Source organism: Sminthopsis crassicaudata, chromosome 2 (genome assembly GCF_048593235.1).
Source record: "Sminthopsis crassicaudata isolate SCR6 chromosome 2, ASM4859323v1, whole genome shotgun sequence".
NCBI classification, from domain to species: domain Eukaryota; kingdom Metazoa; phylum Chordata; class Mammalia; order Dasyuromorphia; family Dasyuridae; genus Sminthopsis; species Sminthopsis crassicaudata.
The window spans coordinates 570,493,956-570,517,436 of NC_133618.1; the positions used below are offsets into that span (position 1 = coordinate 570,493,956).

Here is a 23,481-nt window from a genome sequence, read left to right on the forward strand (position 1 = left end):
GAACCCACTCAGAGATGGCTTGCGACTCCTACTGTGTTCCCGTTAATCGCGATTTGTTAATTTGACGCTCAGCCAATCACTTCAGCTCTCTGGGTCTGTTTCTCCAGTCCAAAGAGGGGAGTTGGGCTGGGGAATGGGGAATGTCTCTTTCCATTTTGCGGTTGTGGTCCAGACCCTTTGCCCTCTTGGCTACTCCATGACCGGTAGCACACCAGTGCCGTCCATGGGGTTTTCCGGCCGGACGCACTGGATGGGTTGACCATTTCCGGACCCTCAGCTTATGTGACTTGCCCAGGGTCACCAGGCTGGGAACTATTGGAACTCGCTTCCTGCTGACTCCGGGCCCAGGGCTCTCTCTTGGGTCTCTCCACTACAGAATTTAATTTTGACTTCTCCCCTATTTTTCAAGAATTGCATTTTTGGGCGGTCAAAGCTTCCTTCACAAGACCACCACTCAGGCTAGGCTCCTTCTCTCCCAGCCTTGGCCCCCTGCAAGCCCTCCGTGCAGGGCGGCCTGGGGAAGCCGAGCGGGCGAGGTTCCTGGCGGGAGGAGACCGAGCCGAAATCACCTCGATGCCCACCTTCACGCGGTCAGTCGAGGGCGCGCGCTCGGATCCCCCAGGATGCCTTGGGCAGCGCGCAGGCTCCTGCGGGGCGAGGCTGCGGTCCCTCCGCGCTCCCGCTCCCGCCAGCGCACGGGGCCGCGGCCCCGCCACGAGACGCCGGGCCCCGCCCCGCTCCGGGTCGGGGCTGCCGCCGCCGCCGCAGCAGCGCCTCTCGGCCGGCTTAGGTGGGCTGGCTCCGGGGCTCCTGGGGGGATGCTGTAGCGGCCGCATCCTAACCCGGAAGTTGTGGCGGCGGCGGCGGCGCTGGGAAGGGGGTGTGTGTGTATGTGTGTGTATGAGTGTGAGTAAGTGTGTATGTGAAGGGGGGCGTGAAGACGAGCCGGCCATGGCCGCTACCGCCGCCTCCGCCCGCTTTGTGTGCTGCTGCCGCGGTCGCTCCGACTCCCGCTCCCGGGCCTGAAGCGCCAGCGCCATGCGTCCGCCGCGAGGCCGCTGCTGGTGACCTCCCTCCGGCGCCGCGCCGCGGCAGGTCGGGCCGGCCCGGGCTGAGCTGGCGGGCGGGCCCCGCCTCCGCCCTCCTCCCCCGGGCTCCAGTCACCCCTGTCCTCCGCCCCCTCCCCCTCCGCCGAGCGGGCTGGCGGGCGGCCGTCCGTCCCAATGCCCGAACCAGGCCCCAGGATGAACGGCTTTTCCCTCGGCGAGTTGTGCTGGCTCTTCTGCTGCCCGCCCTGCCCCAGCCGCATCGCAGCCAAGCTCGCCTTCCTGCCGCCCGAGCCCACCTACACCGTGCTGGCCCCGGAGCAGCGCGGGGAGCAGCCCCCGGCTCAGGCTTCGGCGCCGCCGCCGCCGCAGCAGCCGCAGCCGCAGCAGCAGCAGCAGCAGCCGCCCGAGGAGGCGGCGGCGGCGGGTGCCGCAGCGCCCGGGGCGTGCAGCCTGCACCTGAGCGAGAGGGCGGACTGGCAGTACTCCCAGCGCGAGCTGGACGCCGTCGAGGTCTTCTTCTCTCGCACAGCCCGCGACAACCGGCTGGGCTGTATGTTCGTGCGCTGCGCGCCCAGCAGTCGCTACACGCTGCTCTTCTCGCACGGCAACGCCGTGGACCTGGGCCAGATGTGCAGCTTCTACATTGGCCTCGGCTCCCGCATCAACTGCAACATCTTCTCCTACGACTACTCGGGCTACGGCGTCAGCTCGGGCAAGCCCTCGGAGAAGAACCTCTACGCGGACATCGACGCCGCCTGGCAGGCCCTGCGAACCCGGTGAGCCGTCGGGCGGCCCCAGGGCCTGGGCTAGCGAGGTTTGGGCATTCCCGGGTCGGGGACGAGCAAAACCCAGCAAATCAAACCCACGGGCCGGACCCGGTGCCGCCTCCTCCCTTTGTGCCCCCCACGCGAGGCGGGTTCGAGCACCCGAGTGCTGAAGGCACGGGGGAAGTCCGTCTAGACGCTTGGGGACGGGGAGGAGGACGGAGGCAGAGGCGACCCTAGCTTCTTTCTTAAAGTGGGAAGGAGGGCTTGTGACCAAATTTATTATTTTCCTCCTTAGCTTCAATCTAATAAATAAGTCTTCCAGGGTCTCGGAGAGATCTAAACTCAAAGATCACTTGCTTCGATACTATGTTAGGGCCACTTAGAGTCTCTGCTTTGACAAGATAGTCTTTTGTGGCTGTTAAATGAAGGTTGTAGAATACAGTGAGTGATGTTTGGAGATCAGGTCTGAATGAAAGTGTTTCTTGATTGTTTCTTTGGAGAAGATACTTGAGCAAATTGCCTCCCTCTTCTCCTTCCCTCCCCCCAAAAAGTTGATGGCTTTCCCAATAATCTTAAAAGAGCTCGCTAAGAATCAGGTGGACATCTAATGAACTACCTCCCATGCCCTTGAAGTGGTCCTTTCAGGTAAATTTTGGCAATATTGATGATTCCCTAAAACCACAGCGTCTAAGAGATGTTGGCAAATTAATTAGTCATTGTCACCTTTTATAGAGATAAATTACTTGTTAATCCAGATTGTGTTTGAATTTGGTGTTATTGGGGGGGATCTTGTGTCCTTCAATTAGCGTTCAAGTCTCTAATAAGAAAGGACTTGGCATAGTGTTTAGAACTGGCAGGGAATTTGGGTTTTATTTTTGTCCAGGCCACGGCTATAAGTGCGATAAACTACTTTACCTGTTCGTGCCCCAGTTTCGTCATCAGTAATATATTTTCCACCTGACCTCAGGACAGTGATGTGAAGATCATCTTTTGAGGCCCTGAATTTTGTATGGGAAAAGGACTGTTTACTGTATAATAAGTACAGAATTAGATTGCTGTTCCTGCCATCCAGCCTTTATTTTAGGACTGGGTTTTGTTAGGGTTTATATGTTATTGTTGTTCTCTATGTAGACATATGTGTTTATGAATGACCCTTGGCATCCCTGGATAAATGAAATAGTTTCTCAACAAGGAAGTGTGAGTCCTCATATTTAACATATGCTGTTTATTCATGTTCTTGATGACTGTGACATAAGGAAGAACCCTAAATTCTGTAGTGATATAATCATTTGGGTTAAGGCTTTTTGAAATGATTCAGTTGTGTTTGTATCACATGTAACTATGTTGGATACAATCTACAAGTAGTAAAAAACCACGTGAATAATTTGAGGGTTTGTAGTTCTTTACTTGACACACTTGATCGATCATTGTTGAAAGAATGCTAGCTATAGCAAAATAATTGAAAATTTTCAATTTTGTATCAATTTGAATGTAAAATTATTATTTTTTAAAATGTTATATCTAGTTATCCGTGGCTTGGTTTGTAAGTTTTGAACAAGGCTCCTTCATTTCCCATGCTTAGGTTTTTCCCTTCTACCCAGTCCTCCATCACAAATAAGCCTCATTGCAAAAAGTAATATTTACAAAATACTTGGTGATTCAAGGAGGGCTCAGACATTGGTTTACTTAAGGGGATATATTTTGATGTACATTTCACTTATCCTTATAACATATGCATTACTCAACTATCTGGCCAGTCCTACCTTTCAAGTGTTATTTTCCATTTTTTTCTTACCCAATCCCTCCACTTCAACCAAATTGGGCAACATGATATTTAAACTATACCTCACACTTTCTATCACTATTTGCTTCTATTTCTACCTCTGAAGCCTAAACTAGTCCTCAACACAATTCAAATCCTCTTTCCTTCAGAAAATCTTCATCATCTGAACCAAAAATCATGTCTTCCAATTGCACATTGTCAGTGATACTCACATGGCACTTTTTAATACATTACTTCATTTGACAGATTTTAAGAGCTTTCTATGTGCTAAAGACTATATTGGATTCTGAAGCTACAAAGACAAAAATGATACAATTCCTGTACTCAGGGATCTTTTCAGTTGGGCAAAAACAACATGAAAAGTAAATGCCCAATATATCAGGTAGATACAGAATAAATTTTGGGGGGGGGGGACAATAACTTCAGGAGACCAATCAGAATAATGTTTCTCTGAGTTTTGTAGGAAGCTAAGGAATTCTAATTCTAGTATATTAGAGGTAGAGGGAAGGCTTGTGCAAAGGCGTAAAGATAGATGAAGATGGTGGTTATCCAGCCCTTGGGATTGGACAAGTCAAAGCATCACAGAATGTTAGGGAGCTGGAAAGGACCTTAAAGTATATCTTCTCAGCAAATCTGAGGCCAAAGGAGTGAATTGAGTTGCCCACAAACATATTGGTGTCAGTTTTGTTTGTCCTTTGTTTCTCAAAGATAACCATGTCATCAGGACAGGACCATGACATACTATGACATGAAAGTGAATTGGATTTGTGTGAAGGAGAGCTGTGCAAGGTCCAGCCTTATTTCTCCTTTGGAATTATTTGGATCCAATGTTCAGATACAGATCTGCACCTGAGAGACCTCAGTTTTTAAAAATTAAGGTCTTACACTATTCTCAGTTTGTTAGAGGCAACCACCCATTAAAGAAATGAGTAAGAAAGAAATGGGAAGAATGGCCTTTTTTACCCAATGAGGAAAAGCAGTAGGGGTAGGGGATGAGTGAGAATCAATCTGCGAGGGAAAAATCTTCAGGGTTTCTGGCCTAAAGTTGAGAAGACAATTGTTATTTACATTCATTCTGGGGCTATCTGGGATTGCCCTGGGACATTTTGTTGGCCTCTCTGAGAGACTTAAGACTCTCTTAAGCCATCTAGCTTGTGAACCCCAAAATAGGGAGAGAAGAAAGAAAACAGAAAGATAGGAAAGAAGGAAGGGGAAAAAAAAGAATGGAGCAGCTCTTACTCATAGAGCTAGTTGTTTGTCCTTTGTTCTTGGAGAGGATAATGACATTTAGAAAATGATACCATGACATTCAAGGAAATTGGATTTGAATAAAGGAGAGGGCTGTTCTAGGTCACCAGCCTCACTTTCTCCTCTGGAAGCATCCAATCTTTAGTGGTAGTTTTATATTCTAAATCAAGGGTTCTTTCCTTGTAGACCTTTAGTGTTGGTAAAACCTGTCCCCTCCTAAGACAGCTCATTCTACATTTTTGTACAGTTCTTATTGTCAGAAAAATTTTCATTTTATCCACCTGAAATTTGCATCTTTGCAACTTCCATTCATTATTCTAATTTTGACCTCTCAGGTTAAGCAAAACAATCTTATTCCATATGACAACTTATCTATTCTTGACGTAAGTGATCACATTTTCCACTTAGTCTTGGGAAAGTATACCTAGTGTCTTCAACCAATTTTTGTTTTGTAATGGCTTCTTCATTGCTTTCTTTTGGATGGGCTCTAGCTGCTTAATGTGCTGTTGTTTGTCCTTCCTCTCGAAGAGGAAGTGACATAAGGGAGGTGATTCTATGATGGACAATTGGATGCAATGGGAGTCCTTGGCCTTTTTAAGTTAAGGTCTTCAGAGGTCTCAGTTTGACTGGGGAATAACATAAGAATAACATTTGGGGAATAAGGCTAGGTAGCAATTGAGGCAAAGAATCTCCTGTTCACCTAGTCCTTCTAATTGAACAGAGTACTTTAGTTGTAATTTCCAGTCCCCACACTATTTGAATCATGTCTAATTTTTTGTGACCTTATTTGGAGATTTCTTGGGAAGATGCTGGAGTTTTTTTGCTCTTTCCTTCTACAACTCATTTTATAGATTAGGAAACCGAAATAAAGAGGATTAAGTGACTTGTCCAGGTTCACATAAAGGTCTGGGGCCAGATTTGAACTCAAGAAGATGAGTGTTTGTGACTTAAGGCCTGACAATCTATCCACTGTGCTACTTTCCTAGCATGTTTTTAAGAGTCTAAGGAAGAGTTTGAAATACAATATCTTAGAAAAAGTGTTTACTTGGAAATTAGGAATCCAGGGTATTTTTTCTGGATACTTGATTTTTAGTGAATCATTTAATCTCTCAGGATCTCAGTTATCTCACATAAAATGAGAACAGACAAAATCATATTTGAATTCCTATTCAGCCATAAAATTAGTTTTAGGTAACAAAGAACAAAGTAATGTGATGACAGCAAGGAGAGGAAGTAAGAGATGAATACAAGAAAATTTATGAATTAGGAATCTATGTGACTTTTTTAAAAAATAGTTCTTATTTACCAGATATATGCATGGGTAATTTTACAACATTGGCAATTGCCAAACCTTTTGTTCTAATCCCCCCCACCCCCACCCAGATGGCAGGTTGACCAATACATGTTAAATATGTTAAAGTATAAATTAAATACAATATATGCATACATGTCCATACAATTATTTTGCTGTACAAAAAGAATTGGACTTTGAAATAGTGTACAATCAGCCTGTGAAGGAAATCAAAAATGCAGGCAGATAAAAATAGAGGGATTGGGAATTCTATGTAGTGGTTCATAGTCATCTCCCAGAGTTCTTTTGCTGGGTGTAGCTGGTTTAGTTAATTTACTGCTCTATTGGAACTGATTGGTTCATCTCATTGTTGGGGAGGGCCTTGTCCATCAGAGTTGATCATCATATAGTATGTTATTGAAGTATATAATGATCTCCTGGTCCTGCTCACTTTACTTAGCATCAGTTCATGTAAGTCTCTCCAGGCCTTTCTGAAATCATCCTGTTGGTTACTTCTTACAGAACAATAATATTCTATAATATTCATATACCACAATTTATTTAGCCATTCTCCAATTGATGGGCATCCACTCAGTTTCTAGTTTCTGGCCACTACAAAAAGGGCTGCCACAAACATTTTTGTACATACAGGTCCCTTTCCCTTCTTTAAGATCTCTTTGGGATATAAGCCCAGTAGTAACACTGCTGGGTCAAAGGGTATGCACAGAGCATGGAATGTATATAACTTAAGAACAATTGGGTGTGAGAACCAAGAAATAAGGAAAAAAAGTGAATCAACAAGTATTTATTCTTCAGTATTTCTTCACTTTCATCCAATATGTGTTCTCTTTTATTGTCCATATCCAATTAGTTGCCAAGTCTGCCTCATTCCATAGTTTCAGCATCTCTTGTACCATATACCACAGCCATTCTGGGCCAGTCCCTCACCACATCTCACCTGTACTGTTGTAGTAGTCTTCTAATTAGTCCTCCTATATCCAGGCCAATATACTTTCTCTACCACATGACTGTCAGATTGATATTTATTAAAGTGTAAGTCTAGTCATATCACTCATCTTCTAAAAAAAAAAAAAAAAAAGCCTCAGTGGCTAACTCTTGCCTTAGGGATAAAATATAAACACTTCTGTTTGGTCTTTTAGTCTTCAATAAACATTTATTTAAGAGCCTTCTATGTTTTAGTGCATAGGGTAGAATGCTGAGCTTGAAGTCAGGAAGAGTTTAGTTCAAATTTTACTTCCCACTTACTAATTATATAACCCTGCACAGATCTTGTAATCTCTGTTTGCTTTAGTTCACTGGAGAAGGAAATGACAAACTAGTCCAGTATCTTCCTAGGAAAGCCTCATGGATAGTATGACATGATCCACTGAGTCGTGAAGAATCAGACATGCTGCCAGACACTGGTAATACTGAGGATACACAGAAAGGAAAAAAGAGCAAGCCATAGTCTGCTTGAGGAGAAAACATTCAGCCATCCAAGCACAAACTTTAAGTGAGATATATTGTAAATAATCAGCTTGTAGAAGACACTAGAATTAAGAGGGATCAGAAAAAGGTTTCCTTCCGTGGAAGGTGGGATTTCAGGTGGGACATGAAGGAAGCCAGGAGGTAGAAAATGAAGAGGGGAGGGCATTCTAGATCTATATCTAGAGGATAGTGGTACGTATGTGCAATAGTATTAGGAAAGTAAGGAAGAAGGGTGGCTTTGGAGTGAGAAGAGAGGTCGGTTTTGGACATGGTGAGGGCTAAACTTTCAGCTTGAGATGTTCAATAGGCAGTTGGAGATGTGATACTGAAGGTTAGTAGAGAGGTTTAAGAGATTCATTGGCTACAAGTGACAATTGAATCCATGGGAGCTGATGAGATCGGTGAAAAAGTTTATAGAGAGAAAGAAGTGTTCAGGACAGACCACTGTAAGATTCTCAGGTGAGTGTGCATAAGCTGGATGAAGATGCAGCAAAGTAGACTGAGAAGGAACATTCCGAGAGGTAGGAAGAGAAGTAGAAGAGAGTGTTCTTAGAAACCTAAAATGAAGATATTCAAGAAGAGAAAGCTTAAGAGTGTCAGAGACTACACAGAGATTAAGAAGAATGAAGATTGAGAAAAGGCCAATAGATTTGGCAATCGAAGAGATTGTTAGTACCTTTGGAGAGTAGTTTTGGTGGAATGATGAGGTTTGAGCCTGAGCTGTAGAAGTTAGGGGAGTGTGAGCCAAATAAGTAGAGCTCATTATTGTAGACGTTCCTTTTCAAGGTTAGTTAAAAAGAGGGGACAGATATGGGACTATTTCTAATGGAAATTATTAATTTATCCTGTGTTACAAGTGAATAACAAATTATTCTTTATCTTTATTCAAGCCAAAAGCAATTTAATTCAGGTAGCTAAATGATAATGGATAGAATGCAGGGCCTGGAATCTGGAAGGGTTTAAGGCCAACCTTAAGACTACTGACAGCTTTGTTATGCAGGGCAAATCATTTAATATTCTGTTTGCTAAAGTTTCCTCATCTGTGAAATGGGGATAATAATTGGTATCTATATGTCCCAGAATTTTTGTAAGGATCAATTATAGTAATTGTAAAGTCCTCAGCACTGTGTATGCTAAATAAATGTTAACTATTATTAACTTAATTTATTGTCATATTGATTTGTAGTTAGCATTTTTAGAACTGTGTTATAAGTGTGAACAGAACAAAGTAATCTATGTTCATACAAGGAGAAATTTTTATGTTTTTCCATTGCAAAAAAATTTAGTATTATAAACACAGTCTTTTGATTGTATTGAAAATTCTTTGGCAATGCATTTTAGGATTTGTAACAAAATATTTTGTAGCTATTTTATATTTAATTTTCTATCTACAGATTGTTTTCTTTGAGTGGAAAGAAATTTCTTGAGGACAGGGATCATTAAATTTTTGTCATTGCATTTACAACTCCTTTCACCATGGTTAGTATACAACACAAACTTGATAAATGCTGTAGAATGAATGAGGAAATTAATGCTTTATTTATTCAGACTTTTTCATCTTTTGACATTTTTTTCCTTATATTTATGTGATTAATTATACTAATTCTTTTCCTAATTTTTGAACTATCTTTACATTCCTGGTATGCCTCTTAGTTGCAATTAATTATTTATAGCTATATTACTATAGATTTATCTTTTATTTATATATTTTAATCTATTGTCACATTTAGTGAGTTTGTCTGTTTGTTTTTCTTCTCTGTCTTGTTTCTCCCTAGTTTAGATATCAGGACTGTATTTGTCTCTTAGAAGGAGTTTGCTTTTTGTCTCTACTTTTGAAAATAAACTTATATATATATATATTGCTCTTTGAATGCTTGATATAAATCCATTCTAAATCCATTTGGCCCAGGGATTTTCCTCTCTTATCCCACCCTTGTAGTTTAGTGACAGCTTGTTCAATTTATTTTTATAAGATTGGATTAGGATATCTATTTCTTGTTTTGCTACTTTAGGTATTTTTTTGTAATACTCATCAATTATCTTTATGTTTTTGGTTTTGATTGTGATTGCATAGTTTCAGAAAATTCATTTTATTTCCTTTCTGAATTTACCATAATCATTTTTTATTTTGACATTTTACTTTTTCTTACTAGGTTGATTAATGGCATGTCAATTTCTGTTTGTCTTAAAACTAAAAACTTAAAAAATCAATTATTTAGTTTTAATTTGTAAGTTCATTTAATTCTCTAATTTTCAGCATTTGTTGTTTTCAGAGTTGCTAATGTGTTTATTTTCTAATCTTATTAGTTACATATTTAATATATTGACCCTCAGTATTTGTCAACATAATTTTCAAGAAATAAAGATTTAACTCTTGAGAATATTTTAACTACATCTAATACATTTTGGTATGCTATTGGGTCATTAGCATAATTATTTTTTCTGTGGTTTCTTCTTTGGCCTGTCAATTACTCAGTATATTGTCACTTAGTCTCTTTTTCAGATCTATCTTTTATGAATTTACTTTGCATTGTGGTCTGTAACAGATGTGTTTATTTAATTTACTTTTAAAATATTCTTTAATGATTTTTTTGTGATTTCTTTTTGTAAAGGTATTATGGGATGCTGAGAATATGTTTACTTTTTAACACTTCCATTTAGAAATAATTATAGGTCAATTAAATGTAGTTTTTCCAACAATTCATTTCATTTTATATTTTTCTTCTTGCTTATCTTTCTTTTGGAATTATTCAACTTTTTTCCTCTTTTTTGGTGGCAGTCCTTTTAGTTTTTTTAAGAGCTGAATAACATCATAAATCTAGAACTGGAAGTGACATCAGAACTCATTTAATCCACCCTTTAGCCTACCTCCCCTCCACCCCTCTTTATTTTACTTATAAAGAAATTAAAGTGCTAGAGGTTAAACCACTTGCTTACTGTAACGTAGGTAGTAGGTAGTCATGAGTCAATCTTTGAAGTCACTGCTTTTTTAGCTATACTGTACTTGACAACTGTGTAATTAGTGTATATGCATTTGATAATTAATTTTTTGGTCTATGGAGCCTTGAAGTAAACTAGTTTTCCTGTTTCTCTCTTGACTTTGATAGAAATCATGATTGCAATTCTTGCATTTTTAAGGTTGCATGAAGTGTGATTTTGTTCTATGTCTTTGTTTCAAATGTATATCTTGTAGGCAGTAAATGATTGGAATCCTAAAATCATTGATCTCAGATTGGAGGAGATCTTAGTGTATATGAGGAAATTGATTCTGAAAGAGGTAACAGTGAATTGTCAGGGTCACAAAGGTTAGGTAAGTCACTCAGAAATTGAATTAAGGTCTTCTGATTCCAACTTCATCATATATTGCATTGTGTTGCCTTTTTCGGTTTTGTTTTCATCACATATAGTATAATAAAAAGAGTACAACTGTGGACTCAAAGGACTTGGATTTAAATCCTACCTCATGCTTGTTACCTGGATGAGTTATTTAATATTATTTTATTTGTTTGTTTTTTACTTAAACTTCTTTAACTTTACTTTCTTTAACTATGAAATGATGGGGTTGGACTAGAGAGTCACTGAGGTCCCCTTCCTGTTCATCACCTATGATCTTATGTTTAATATTTCTATTGGGGAAATCTAATGCCTACTTTGAGTATTGTGAGAAATTACACCATTGGACTTGGGAGTGGTGAAATTAAGTCTTTAATTACACAATTGCAGATGTGAGTATCCTATAGAATAGGACTGCTTGGAGTCAATATTTGTCCTTTTTTTATACCAGAAATATAAGTCTCTTCCTTGATGCTCCATTGGCTGAGTAGTAGAAATCACAACTTATCAGGAGTATGAGTGTAAATTTCCTCTGATTACATCTCTGTAATTCCTTGGCATTCATTTTATTTGGTAATAGTTTAATCCTTCCAGTGAATCTCTTTTGACTAACTACTGTCCTATTTGAAGAGTCTAATTCCCTCTTGTGAGTCTGTCTCCTCCTCTGATCACAAAATTACATCTGCCTCTACCCCTCTCCCCCCATGTGTAAGTGGTTGTTCACCTCTTATTATATTTCACAAATATTTCTTATTCTAAAATTCTTACATTCTTTTATTTTCTCATTCCATGTCCTAACCTCCATTTCTTATGATTCAATTTATTTTTTGAGTTTAAAGCTTTATTACTCTATTTCTCTTAATTCATTTTTCATAATTGTGGAAACTAAATCCCCATCCAATTCTCATATATCACAATTATTTTGTTTTCCTTCCATTAAATACTTAAATCTCTCTATTTTCATTTACCTAGAAAAGATATTTAAGAGTTAGATGCAAAGAAAAAGAAGTATTGAAAGATTTTGAGGTGGAGGAAAGGAATGTGTTGTGAACGTATAAATGATGCCTGTCTCTAGTAAAATAGAAACAGTAATTGCCTTTATGCAACTTGAGGGTTAGGTCTTATCCAAACTTTTTGTCTTCTCCAGGGAATAGGGCAGTGCTTTGCAAAAAGTGAATAATAAATTTTTAATGAATTCAATATGTTGTGACTGAATAGGACTTAATTTTGTGCCTGAAAATGTTTAAAAATAGGTATTGTGATGATAACAGAGTTTGAGATTAATAAAAGGTTTGTAGAGCATCAAGAACAGCAATGAAAGGCCAGTTGAGAATCTTTATAGTGAAATTTATAGCCAGAAGACCTAAATGCAAGACTGTTCTTACATATTAGTAGTATGTATTCATTTGGGGCAACCACAAAACCCTCAGTAAAATAATACTTACTTTACCTGCCTTACTGAAAATCAGATTAAGTAATGAATGGGAAATTTGCAATTATGAAGTTTTGGGGGAAGGTATAATACTAGAAGTCAAATTTATCTTTAATTTTCATTTTTTGGATATTCTCTTCAATAATACATATTGTTATTTTTGACCATGTCTTACTATAAGTTTGATGTCTACCTATTATATCTCTAGATTTAGTTCTCATTTGTTTGGCTTCAAGAGCCTATAGGTCAAGTCTATTTATTGTCTAAAGGTGATTTTTCTTTCTTTCTATATGAGTAGTGCCTTTTTTTTTTTAAGTGTCCTTTTTTTCCCCTCACGATATCTTTTTTTAAAAATCTCATTTACAATGCCTTATTTATGATGTTTTACAGTTAGTTCATACCCATCTTGACTTGCTTTCCATTGCCTACGTGATTTTCAGTTTCATTTCTTTGGAGATGGGGAATGAATAAGTGAGTATTTATTAACTGACACTATGTTCTAGAGTTCTATAACTCAGTCATATATTGGTATTCATTGATAGTAATATTATTTTTAAAATGAGGGGTTTGTAGTACATTAATTTATGGTAACTTTATAATTGACAAATGTTGTGACTTTAGCAATATTAGGTACACTGGAAAGCTATACAGATTTTGGAGGTTGATCATCTTTGAGGGGTTTTTGAAAGATTCTGTGATGGTAGCAAGCATATTATTGAACTAGCTAATCATATGTAGAGACTGTTTAGGAAAGCCAAATGAACCCTGAAGAGGTGTGATGAAATAAAAAAACTAAGAATGGAGTTGACAAGAACAGGTGGAATAGGAGTGGAAGATAGATAAGTAGAATATATACAATTTCATCCTCATCTCAAATTCAGATGAAGATGAAAAAGTATGCTTGTGATTGGTTACAAAGAATTTTACAGTATCCCATATGATCCCAATAACTTGCATATTCCTAACAGGTTGACAGTTCCAATATTATTTACCTCGACTTATTTATGAAGAAACTGACTCAGGTAGATTAAAGAACTAGTCCAGTGTCTGAGCTAGTAAGTATTGGAGCCTGGACGTGTACCCAGATCTTTGGAGTCTCTAGTCCAGATCTCTTTCCAAGTGGGTTTACAAAGGAAAACTAAGTTGGCATAGAAAGGAGAAGAGTTAAGAATATGAGTGCAAGGGTAAATACATTTTGAAAGTATATATTGTAAGATGTTTGTAGACAGAAGACTTTGTAAAATCAAAGTATATTATTTGAGGTTTATTTTGTTATTACTATATTGTTATTTCTATTTAAATACTTAAAAAGAATATGCCTAGAAAAACATTCTTAGGTGCTAGTACCTAGCTTGTAGGTAGAAGTAAAGGGTTTTGTTCTCTCCAGAATTAATCACTATGTCACCAAAAGGGCACAGAATATATAGCTAGAAGGCACTATCTGGTGTAACCCCTTCCTATTATAGATAGAAAAACTGAGGCCCAAAGAGGTAAAGTGATGTACCTGATGTCAACCTGAAACCTAGGTCCTCTGATTTAAAATACAGTGCTCTTCCTACCATACCAAAAAACAGTGAAAGAAAGGAGATAGTACCATACAGAAAGGGAGAAAAAGATAGCAAGACAGACAAATTAGAAAAGGCTAAATGTGCTTATTTTATAACATTACTTCTTAATCTCTCTTTATTTTCATTGGACATGAAAATTTTGAAGTAGGATTTTAGATATATGAATATATTCTTTCTGTATTTTTTTTTAACTTCTTGTTTCTGTGATTTATAGGCACATTATGGGAAACCCATAAGTTATCAATGATATGACTATAGTGGAAGATATTTTGAATTTTGGAATATGAAAATTGTCCTTTTTTTAGTTTTAAGAGCTTATAGAATACTATTACTGCTTATTGGTCAGTTTTCATTGTCTATAGAAGACTTTGTATTCTAACCTAGGGAAAATTGAGATTATTTTTGAAAAGTAGTATGTAAAATGATCATATTTCAGATCACCAGTGTGGAACAGGAAGGCCAACTTAAGGAAGAAGAAAGCGGGAAAGAGAAAAGGTTCAAAAGAATAACTTATCTTTACCTTGATAGATGGTTTGTAACAGCTGGCGGCTGTGTGACTGCATTTAATAGTGTAAGGCTAGAGTTGAGAAGCAGGTGGAGCTGGGTCCTTTAGAGAGTGGTGTCTTTGAAGTTACTAATAATTTCACAGTGATCTAGGCAGAGCTGTCTCTGGGATAATACTAATAGGAATATGCAAAGCAATTTATTGGTTGTTTGGGAACTAGAATTTGGCCATTTGCTAAATTATCTAATTTGCTGAAGATCAACTCTACTGATAAAAGGTTTCAAGAAGAATGTGTAAGCATTAAAGGAGGCAATTCCCACCTGATGCTTCCCTTTTCTTTCTTTATAGACTTTAACACCATATAAGTAACACTTTCTTTTGTAGGATTTCAGGGAAATTAATGTGGAGAGAGAACTTGTTTTGTAGTTTATGCATGGCAAAGAGATTCCTGAAATTTTTACTTATAGCATCAAGGACCCCAAAATTATATTATTTTTATTTAGCATTGGGCTAATTTATTTTCTTTGATTGGACTTATGCTTTGGTACCTTAAATTGCTTAGTTCTTAATTTTAGAAAGGAAAATCACTTTGTTAAGTCTTTTCTCTTTATATCCTTTCTAATCTCAGCTTTTTTTCAGGGAATGCATAGGTGAATTCTGATGAGAGATAGAAACCTGATCCAGAACAGAATCTGGGATGGCCTCTAGAGAAAAGAGGGTGAAACCCATTTAGGCCATCTGGTCATCTTAACACTAATGGGGTTATCCTCAAAAAGCTGCAGTTAGAGTTTTCTTGAATTTGGCCAAGAAATCAGTGCTCACATAATATCATTTAGCTTAGTCCCATCTCAAGTTTTCAGTGTTTTGTCATAAACTCCTTTTTTTTTTGTAATAAAAAAATTATATTTAATGAAGGCTCATGGAAGCATAGATTAAAATTTAATTGGAAACTAAATGACCTACTCCTTCTTAAAAATGTTATTTTTCAAAACACATGCAAAGATAGTTTTCAATATTTATTTCTGCAAGACTTTGTGTTCCAAATTTTTCCTCCTTTCCTCCCTTACTTCCCCCCCTCCCCAAGACAGCAAGCAATCTGATATAGGTTAAATATGTGTAATTGTTTTAAGTATATTTCCAAATTTGTCGTGCTGTGCAAGAAAGATAACATTCAGTCTTGAGGGTTCTATCTCTGGATTCAAGTAGCATTTTTTGCTATTTGCTAAAAATTAATTAATAATTTGCTTCAGAATGTTAAATGGTGAACTTAGATCAAATCATTTAACCATTCTAACAGGAATATCTGCTCTTTGCCAAGTTATTAACATAAAAAGAACCCCCCCCCCCAAAAAAAAAGACCATTTCAAAAGAGCTATTTTTTCTAAACCAAGAGTTCAGAGAATTTGGTGAAAAACAAGATATCCCAGTTTCTGTTAGATTTTTAGATGATTACAATAAAATTTTATTTACTTTGAAGAATACTATGTAAAATTCTTTAAAATCAGGTGTTTTTTAGGTTTTATACTTTAATTATAATTCTTCCTACTATTATTGAAATAATAAAATGAAAACTGGATAAAGCTTGTTCCATTTGTGCTGTGATGAACAGATTCTATGATATTTGTGCTAAACTTAATGCTTTGTTTCATAAAGCCCAGCACATACTAATGCATCTTTTTATAGCTATAAATATAATTTTTCTTATTTTTTCTTTTTTTATTTTAATACCAGATTAGCAATTTTGCTTATCTGTAATATATGAAATAAAAAATTTAAATATGCTAATATGGGTGGTAAGAAGAGTTAAGGTTTTTGTTTTTTCTCCTGAGGAAGTTTTGCACTTTATATCCCAAATAGATAGAAATCAATAATTTAAGAGGGAACTTTTTTATTTTTTGATTTAAATTGTTGGATTGGAGAATTAGAAGATTATAAATCTAGATCTGGAAAATACCTCTGAGGCCATTTAGTCCAGTTCCATAATTTTAAAAATAAAGAAACTGAGGCCATAGGAAGTTTAAGATTCTTGACCAAAGTCACACTGAGGAGGGGAGCCACAGAACTCTTTCTCTTTCTCTGACTTTGGGGGAAATACTAAACTCTCCCCTGAGAAACCTGCCTCAGGGAATCAAGATAAAGTGGTTTCATTCTGTTATCTGGATGGGACTGGTTAAGTCCAGGACCACTCTTACTTAGCCTAAGCTGGAGATTTCTAGTTAACTCTATTGAGTTGGAAATTAGCTCTGAGACACTCATTCAATTCCAAAATTTTCTATTCTGATTCCAGCTCAAACTGCTCCCAGCCCCTACCAAGAGCTGCCCTCAGCTTCTAGCCAAGGTTTCAATTTAAAAAAGAGGCAACTTGGGGCTCATTCCTTGCAGAGGACCTAACATGGCCATGCCAAAGAACTTCTCTCTTCCCTTGGCATAAGTTGCAACCTTCTGCCTGCTGAAATGATATTCTCTTTCAGCATTTTTTCCCCTTTATCTCTCTCTCTCCTATTTCCCTAACAAGATGTTATTCACTTTCTCTGCTAAAAACTTTATATTTCTCTGTTGGGACCTTGCCACCAAGGAATTCAGTCTTTCTAGCAAAGGCTGACTTCCCAATGCCAATAATAAACTTCTTTTGCCAGTTTAACTTTTCCGGTTCGTAAATTCATTTACAAAGGGCCTGCACCACCAGGAAGGGGTTCCCACAACTTCCTGCCCTGTGCTGAACCTCAAAATTTGGGGACATAACCCAGAGTCTCTTCAACATAGGTAGTAAGCTTTAGGAGTGAGATTTTCATCCTAAGTCTTCAAATTAGAGTCAGTGTTCATTCCCCCTGTACACATACAAAGAAAGGATTTGTTTTTGTGTTTTTATTGTTTTTAAAGAAGGTTATAAATCATGATGGTGGTCAGAAATTATATAATAGGGATTATAACTTCAGTTATATCTTCATTCTGATGATTACAATGCTCTATAATTATAACTGCTTTCTGGATGTGTTTATTTGAATGTTGTATGAGCATCTAAAATTAGTAATTTATCCTTCCAAACTGATTTACCTTTCTCCTTTTCCTATTTCTTTTAATTATATCACCATTCTTCTGGTCATTCACATTTTAAAACTTTTCTTAACTTTCTCCTTCACTCTCTTATCAAATCATTCACACTGTCTGATTGATGTCACTTTCCTTATCACCTTCCTTTAAAATATTTCTGATATTTCTTAAATATCTTATGTCTGGATTAAAGTGATAACATATTTTGTTTCTCTATTTTTTTTTCCTACCTCTCTAGTTCATCCTAAAATTCACCATCAATTTAATCTTTGTAGAATACTTTTTTGTTGTGGTGGTCATTCAATATCAATATCAATATCATTAACATCATGGATTTAGAAAAAGGCAAGGAATAAGTGTTTATAAAGTATCTGCTACATGCCAGGGGATAATAGCTAGAAGAGACCTTAGAAGTAATGTGATACAATAAACTCCTTATACACTTTACAGCAAGATTTTAAAAGTAATAGGAAGATAGACTCAATACAGATTCTAGTCTTAAGGAATTTTTAATCAACTAGGGAAGGAAGATTATACAAATACTTGATAATGAGTAAAATATAGTAAAAGGGACTCAATATCTGTTATCCTAACTGGTTTGCTCCCTAAGTCTTAAAAGTCATTAATACGTGATCACTTACTTCAGTGAGTTTACATTACAATCCTAATGACCTGCATAATTCTCTATTATTACTTTCTCCTTGCTTTTGCCCCCTCTATACTGCAGAGTAAGTTACTGGTATATGGAACATTAGACATTAGAGTTTATAGCTAGAAGGGATGCTAGAGTTCAGTGAAGTCTCTTGATTTTATAGATAAAGTAACTAAGGCCTATATACAGATGTTAACATAGTGAACCTGGAATTCAAATATTGGCTCTCTAACTCCAAGAAATGCTATTTCTACCTTATAGTGGTTCTTCCATACTACCCATATAGTTCTTTGGTTTTTGTTTCCCATTATATCCAACCCAAGTTTATCAAAGAACTTCCAAAAACCAAAACAACAAAACTAATCTGAGTCAAAGTCAAATGGAAGTCAAAATCTCCCTTCTCTTGATGAGGGATTGAGGGTACGGATGAAGAAGTAGGAATGGATTGGAGTTCTGTTCTGTTCTCCAAGGCTGGGGTTGGGGCGAAAGAATTCGCTAAACCCAAACCAAGAGGAATTCCCTTGGCAGGCATATCATTCTCAAGAGAGAAGTGATCTGCAAAGTCATCTCAGGTGAATGTGAAATCTTGACTGGAGTTGTGACTTCTCCCAAGAAAGCTTATCTTGCTCCAAGAGGATGCAAGACCATTTGGGTTTGTAGCTCAAAGGAGACATTTTTTTTTTTTTTTTTTTGGTTATTTTACATAATTATACAGGGCTCACTCAGATCATACAGAGTTTTACTCTCATCACTCAGAATTATGTATTATGGGAGGGTCAATTAGAGTGAAAGAGAGCTATTTATTTAAAGACATAAAAAGGATAATTTGAAGATGATTTAAAAATTGCATTTAGATTTTTTTTTCCATTTCCCATAATTTGATGCCATCTTTTCTAATTTTATACCATACTGATTCTCTATTTTTTTAGATGTTAGCCTACTTGTCCTGCTTGAAACATGCCCAGAGCTTTGTTCTTGTGTACTTTTGCTAGTCTAAATCCTGAAATTCTCTCTTCCCTTTTTTGAATTCCAATCCTTTAAATTCAATTCAGACTGAACCTTTTCCAAGAAGCTTCCCCTAATCTTCCTAATCAGATGTTTTCCCTTAAGACTTTGTACTTTGTACCTCACTAATGCATTTACTGTGTATTATTTTTCATTTTATTAGCTTATGTATATTATATCCTCCTCATAAATAATGAACTCCATGAGGCAAGGGACTATTATGTAAACATAACTTTTTCAACACTTAGAAGGTGCCTAATAAATGTTTTTTGAATTAACTTTCAGGTTTCAGTTTTGAATCTTACACAACTTTTATTCCAAAGGAAGAAAGACCAGCCAGTTGTTGCAAGTAGAGCTTCCTATAGAATTTTGAAGTATTTCTGGTCCTAGTACAGAAGGTAGGTAGTGATAGGAATGAGGAAGTGAGATTTTTTGTGTAGAAAAATACTTGTATTCATCCACAGATGTCACCATTTCAAATCTGTAATCATTTATTAAGTACCTATTATGTATAACAAAAGTTACTAAGTTCTAAGGTTATGGAAAGAGACTAAAATCAGTTTTTGTCCTTTGGGAGGTTACTGTCTGTCTAATGAGGGAGAAAACTTGCCAACAAATATATACAAAGCAAGAAATGTAAAATAATTAACTGAACAAAGGCATTGGGGAGGGCTTCCAGTAAAAGATGAAATTTTAATTGAGATTTTAAGGAAACCAAGGAGGTTGGTTAGTCTTCTGAGTGGGGGAGAAGAGAGCATTTCAAGCTTAGGAAATAGCCAGAGAAAGTTCCTGGAGGTGAGAGTTAAGTGTTTTGTTCATAGAACGGCAGAAAGCTAGTGTCAAGGACTGTGGCACAAGAAGACTGGAAAGGTAAGAGGAGGTTGGGTTATAAAGGACTTTGAATTCCCAACAGAGCATTTTGTATTTCATTTTGTGGGCAATAAAAAGCCACTGGAGTTTTTGAGTTGCTGGGGAGGAGACTTGATGGGACCTGAATTTTAGGAAAATTGATTTAGTGGCTAGGTAGAGGGTGGATTGGAGTGGGGAGAGGCTGGAAGCAGGGAGACCTACCAGCAGGCTATTACCAGTCTAGATGTGAGGCAATGAGGACCTTCACTAATAGTGTCAGAGGAGACAAGGGGAATATATTTTGCTAAAGTGAAATTAACAGATCTTGAGTTTGAGTCTGAGAGACTAGGAAAATGATGTTATTGAATGAGATGAGGTGAGATCTCTCAAGACAGTTGTGAAAATCAGTAAGGCTTCATCTACTTCAGAGTTGAGTGGGCCTGAAGGCCCTTGAGCATTGACTCAGGGCGTACGTTAGTCCCCTTCCTGATATCCTCCCATGACATCATTTTCTCCCTACTTCAATCAAATATGGGCAACTATATACTCATTGGCCAAGTTCAATTTCTTGAATAGTTCCCATATTTAGAATGTAAGACCTTCAGCCAATGAGGATGATAGTCAGTGGTGGGAGGGGTGTTTGCATTAGGGACTATTTAAAGTGTAAAACCTGTCCCAAAAGGTGCCATCTCCCTTTGATTGCTTTCTGGATGGGAGGGACTCCAGTTTCTCGAGAGAACATACTTTTGCTTTGCTCCTTGGATATCTCCAGCTTTTTGTTAAATGGTGACTACTCACTATTCTGAGCCACACATTGCTCTCTAAAGTAATAGGGAAGTTAGAGGGGAAGGTTTAGGGGGAAAGATAAGAAATTCCTTTTGGATATGGTGAGTTTTAGCTATTTATTGCATATCTCATTTGAGCCAATTGGCAGTTAGAGATGAGAGACTATAGGTCAGCAGTTTGTTGCAGGAAAGGAGGATTTGAGAATCATCAACATAGAGAGTATGGGAGCTAATGAGATCATCACACGAAATAGTTTAGAGTGAAAAGCAAACAGGATCAAGGACAAAAATCTTGAAGGACACCTACAGTTAGAGAGAGGGACTAGTAAAAGCAACCCATAAGGAACAATCAGATAGGTTAGAGGAGAACAAGGAGAGGGTAATATCCTAAAAACTGGAGGGAAGAGAGTATCAGAGGAGAGAGCTATAAACAGCATCAAAGGTTATACAGAGATCAAGGAGAATGAGGATAAAGAAAAAGTCATTATTTTTGGCAATCAAAAGATCATTAGTAATTTCAGGAGAGCAGTTGGGTTGAAAAAGAAAATATATGAAATCCAGAATTTCAATCATGTACAATTTTTTTTTAAAGTACAAACTAAATTTCACATGATTATATTAACATTACTGTCTTGTTTGTGATCCTTCTGAACATTTATGTAACATTCTTGTTATTACTATTTTACTTTTGAAAAATCCCTAAAGCAGAAATATATAATTAAGCAAAACAAAATTTACACACCAGCTATATCTCAAAATGTCTAATTTTGCACTTCTAGTTTATCACCTGTCTTTGAAGAAGTACTTTATAATGACATCTTTATCTTTCATAATAATCATCAAAAATAAGCATTTGAGTAACTACTCTGTTTAAGAATTTGTATTGAGCAGTATTTTTTTATAAAGGACAGCTAACCTAGCTGTCCTAATACAGTATTTGTGCTAATCCAGAAGTCAGAAGAATCTGAATTAAGATAGTCTCACTAATTACCTGTGTGACCCTGGGCAAGTTATTTAACACTATTTGCCTCAGTCTCAGCATCTATAAAAAGAGTTTAAGAAGGAAATGTCAAACTGCTCTAGTATCTTTGCCAAGAAAACCCTAAAAGGAATTATGAAGAGTTGGAGATGACTGAAACTACAACAAACAAAATTACCTATAATTTCTGACCTCAAGGAACTTACCATAGTTTAAAGAAAAAGCACATATCTCTGTCTCTCTGACCTTGTTTAACTAACTTAACAAACTGAGCATCATTTTTTCTTATCTGTATGTAATATGAAGGGCCTGATAACCTTTAAGGCAGAAGTTCTTAAACTTTTTCCACTTGTGATCCCTTTTCTCCAGAGAAATTTTTATATAATTTCTGGCACATAGGTATATAAGTGAAACAGTTACTGATGATCATAATTTTGTGACACCCTTCCCCCCCCATTCACTTATGGGTCTACATATGGAGTTATAATCACAATTTAAGCATCTAAGGTACTTTTTAGCTCTAAATCTGTAAAACTGTGATTAATGCAATTCAATAGGAATTAAGAGGAAATTCCTTCCATGAAAAAAGGTGTTATACCACTACACTAAAATGTAGTTATTAATTTAGAGAAATGTGAAATCTGTTTCAAAGATCACAAAATGGAGACTTTCCTTGGCTATACATAATGACAGAATGCCAAACTATAGTTGATGTGAGATGATAATGTAAGAAATAAAGTAAATTGATTATTGTCCCATTAATCTAGGGACCTTTTGGGGGAAGTCTATAAGAGGGAGACTTTTTTGCCAGGGAAGCAGGGTGTTTGGTAACAATTTATTTACAATGGAAGTGCATTTGCTATTTGTCTTCCTCTCCACTCCCCCCAGCACAAAAAGAATATGTTTGTTAATTTAGAACTGAGAGAATCTGTTATACAGTTAACATGCCAGTTAAAATCTTGTTAAATGTTAAATTATACCCATCTCATGAAATTTGAAATTAAGACTGGGAATAGAGAAGCATTCTTTGTAGTTATTTTGGATAAATATGTATGCTTTATAATGATGGGTAAACAATTACAGATTGACCAGATGAAGGGAAGAGTGGAGTTAATTTGCTTTGTGGTGAATTCCCTTCTTAAGCAGTTGAATCCTTATAGTCCTAAGACTTACTCATACTACTTCTCTGCCTTAGGGAATATTAGAATTCGAGATGTCAGAAACTTGCAGCAAATTCCTCTGCCCATGGAGCTAGTAGAAGAGAGTTGTGGGTTTTGACAGCTTTGAAGAAGGGAAAGGATTCTTTTACACTCATTGAAATCTAAGATCTTCCAAGTCTTTTTAGTCTATCAGGTTCATCACCTTTGGTTCTATCCTTAGCTCCTCTTTCTCCCTTACTCCATATATCCAATCATTTGCCAAATCTTGCTTTTTCAATGCCCACAACATTTTTCTCATCTGACCTCATTCATTCAGCTTAGTTTAGGCTTTCATCACTTCTCACCTAAATTACTGCAATAGCTTCTTAGTTGGTCTCAATGCCTTAATCTCTCACCATTGCAGTTCCCCATATGCTGCTTCAAAAGTAATTTTGCTTAAACTCATATCTTAACAAGTCATACCTGCTCAATAAACTCCAGTTTTTCCTATTATTTGTAGAACAAAACTATTTTACTTTTAAGCCCTTTCCAACTTG

The 23,481-nt window shown here is 37.3% G+C and overlaps 1 protein-coding gene across 2 annotated transcripts in view; it reads left to right on the forward strand.

Annotated features, from left to right (window-relative positions):
• Window positions 1–635: 635 nt before the first annotated feature.
• Window positions 636–23,481, forward strand: part of ABHD17C (abhydrolase domain containing 17C, depalmitoylase) — a 75,819-nt gene continuing 52,973 nt past the window's right edge. Inside the window, exon 1 of one of the 2 annotated variants that reach the window (XM_074295243.1) lies at window positions 636–1,825. In XM_074295243.1, coding sequence (XP_074151344.1) covers window positions 1,224–1,825 — 602 coding nt within the window. In that variant the 5' untranslated portion in view covers window positions 636–1,223. The remainder of the gene's footprint in view (window positions 1,826–23,481) is intronic. The other variant, XM_074295244.1, reaches the window with a different exon arrangement.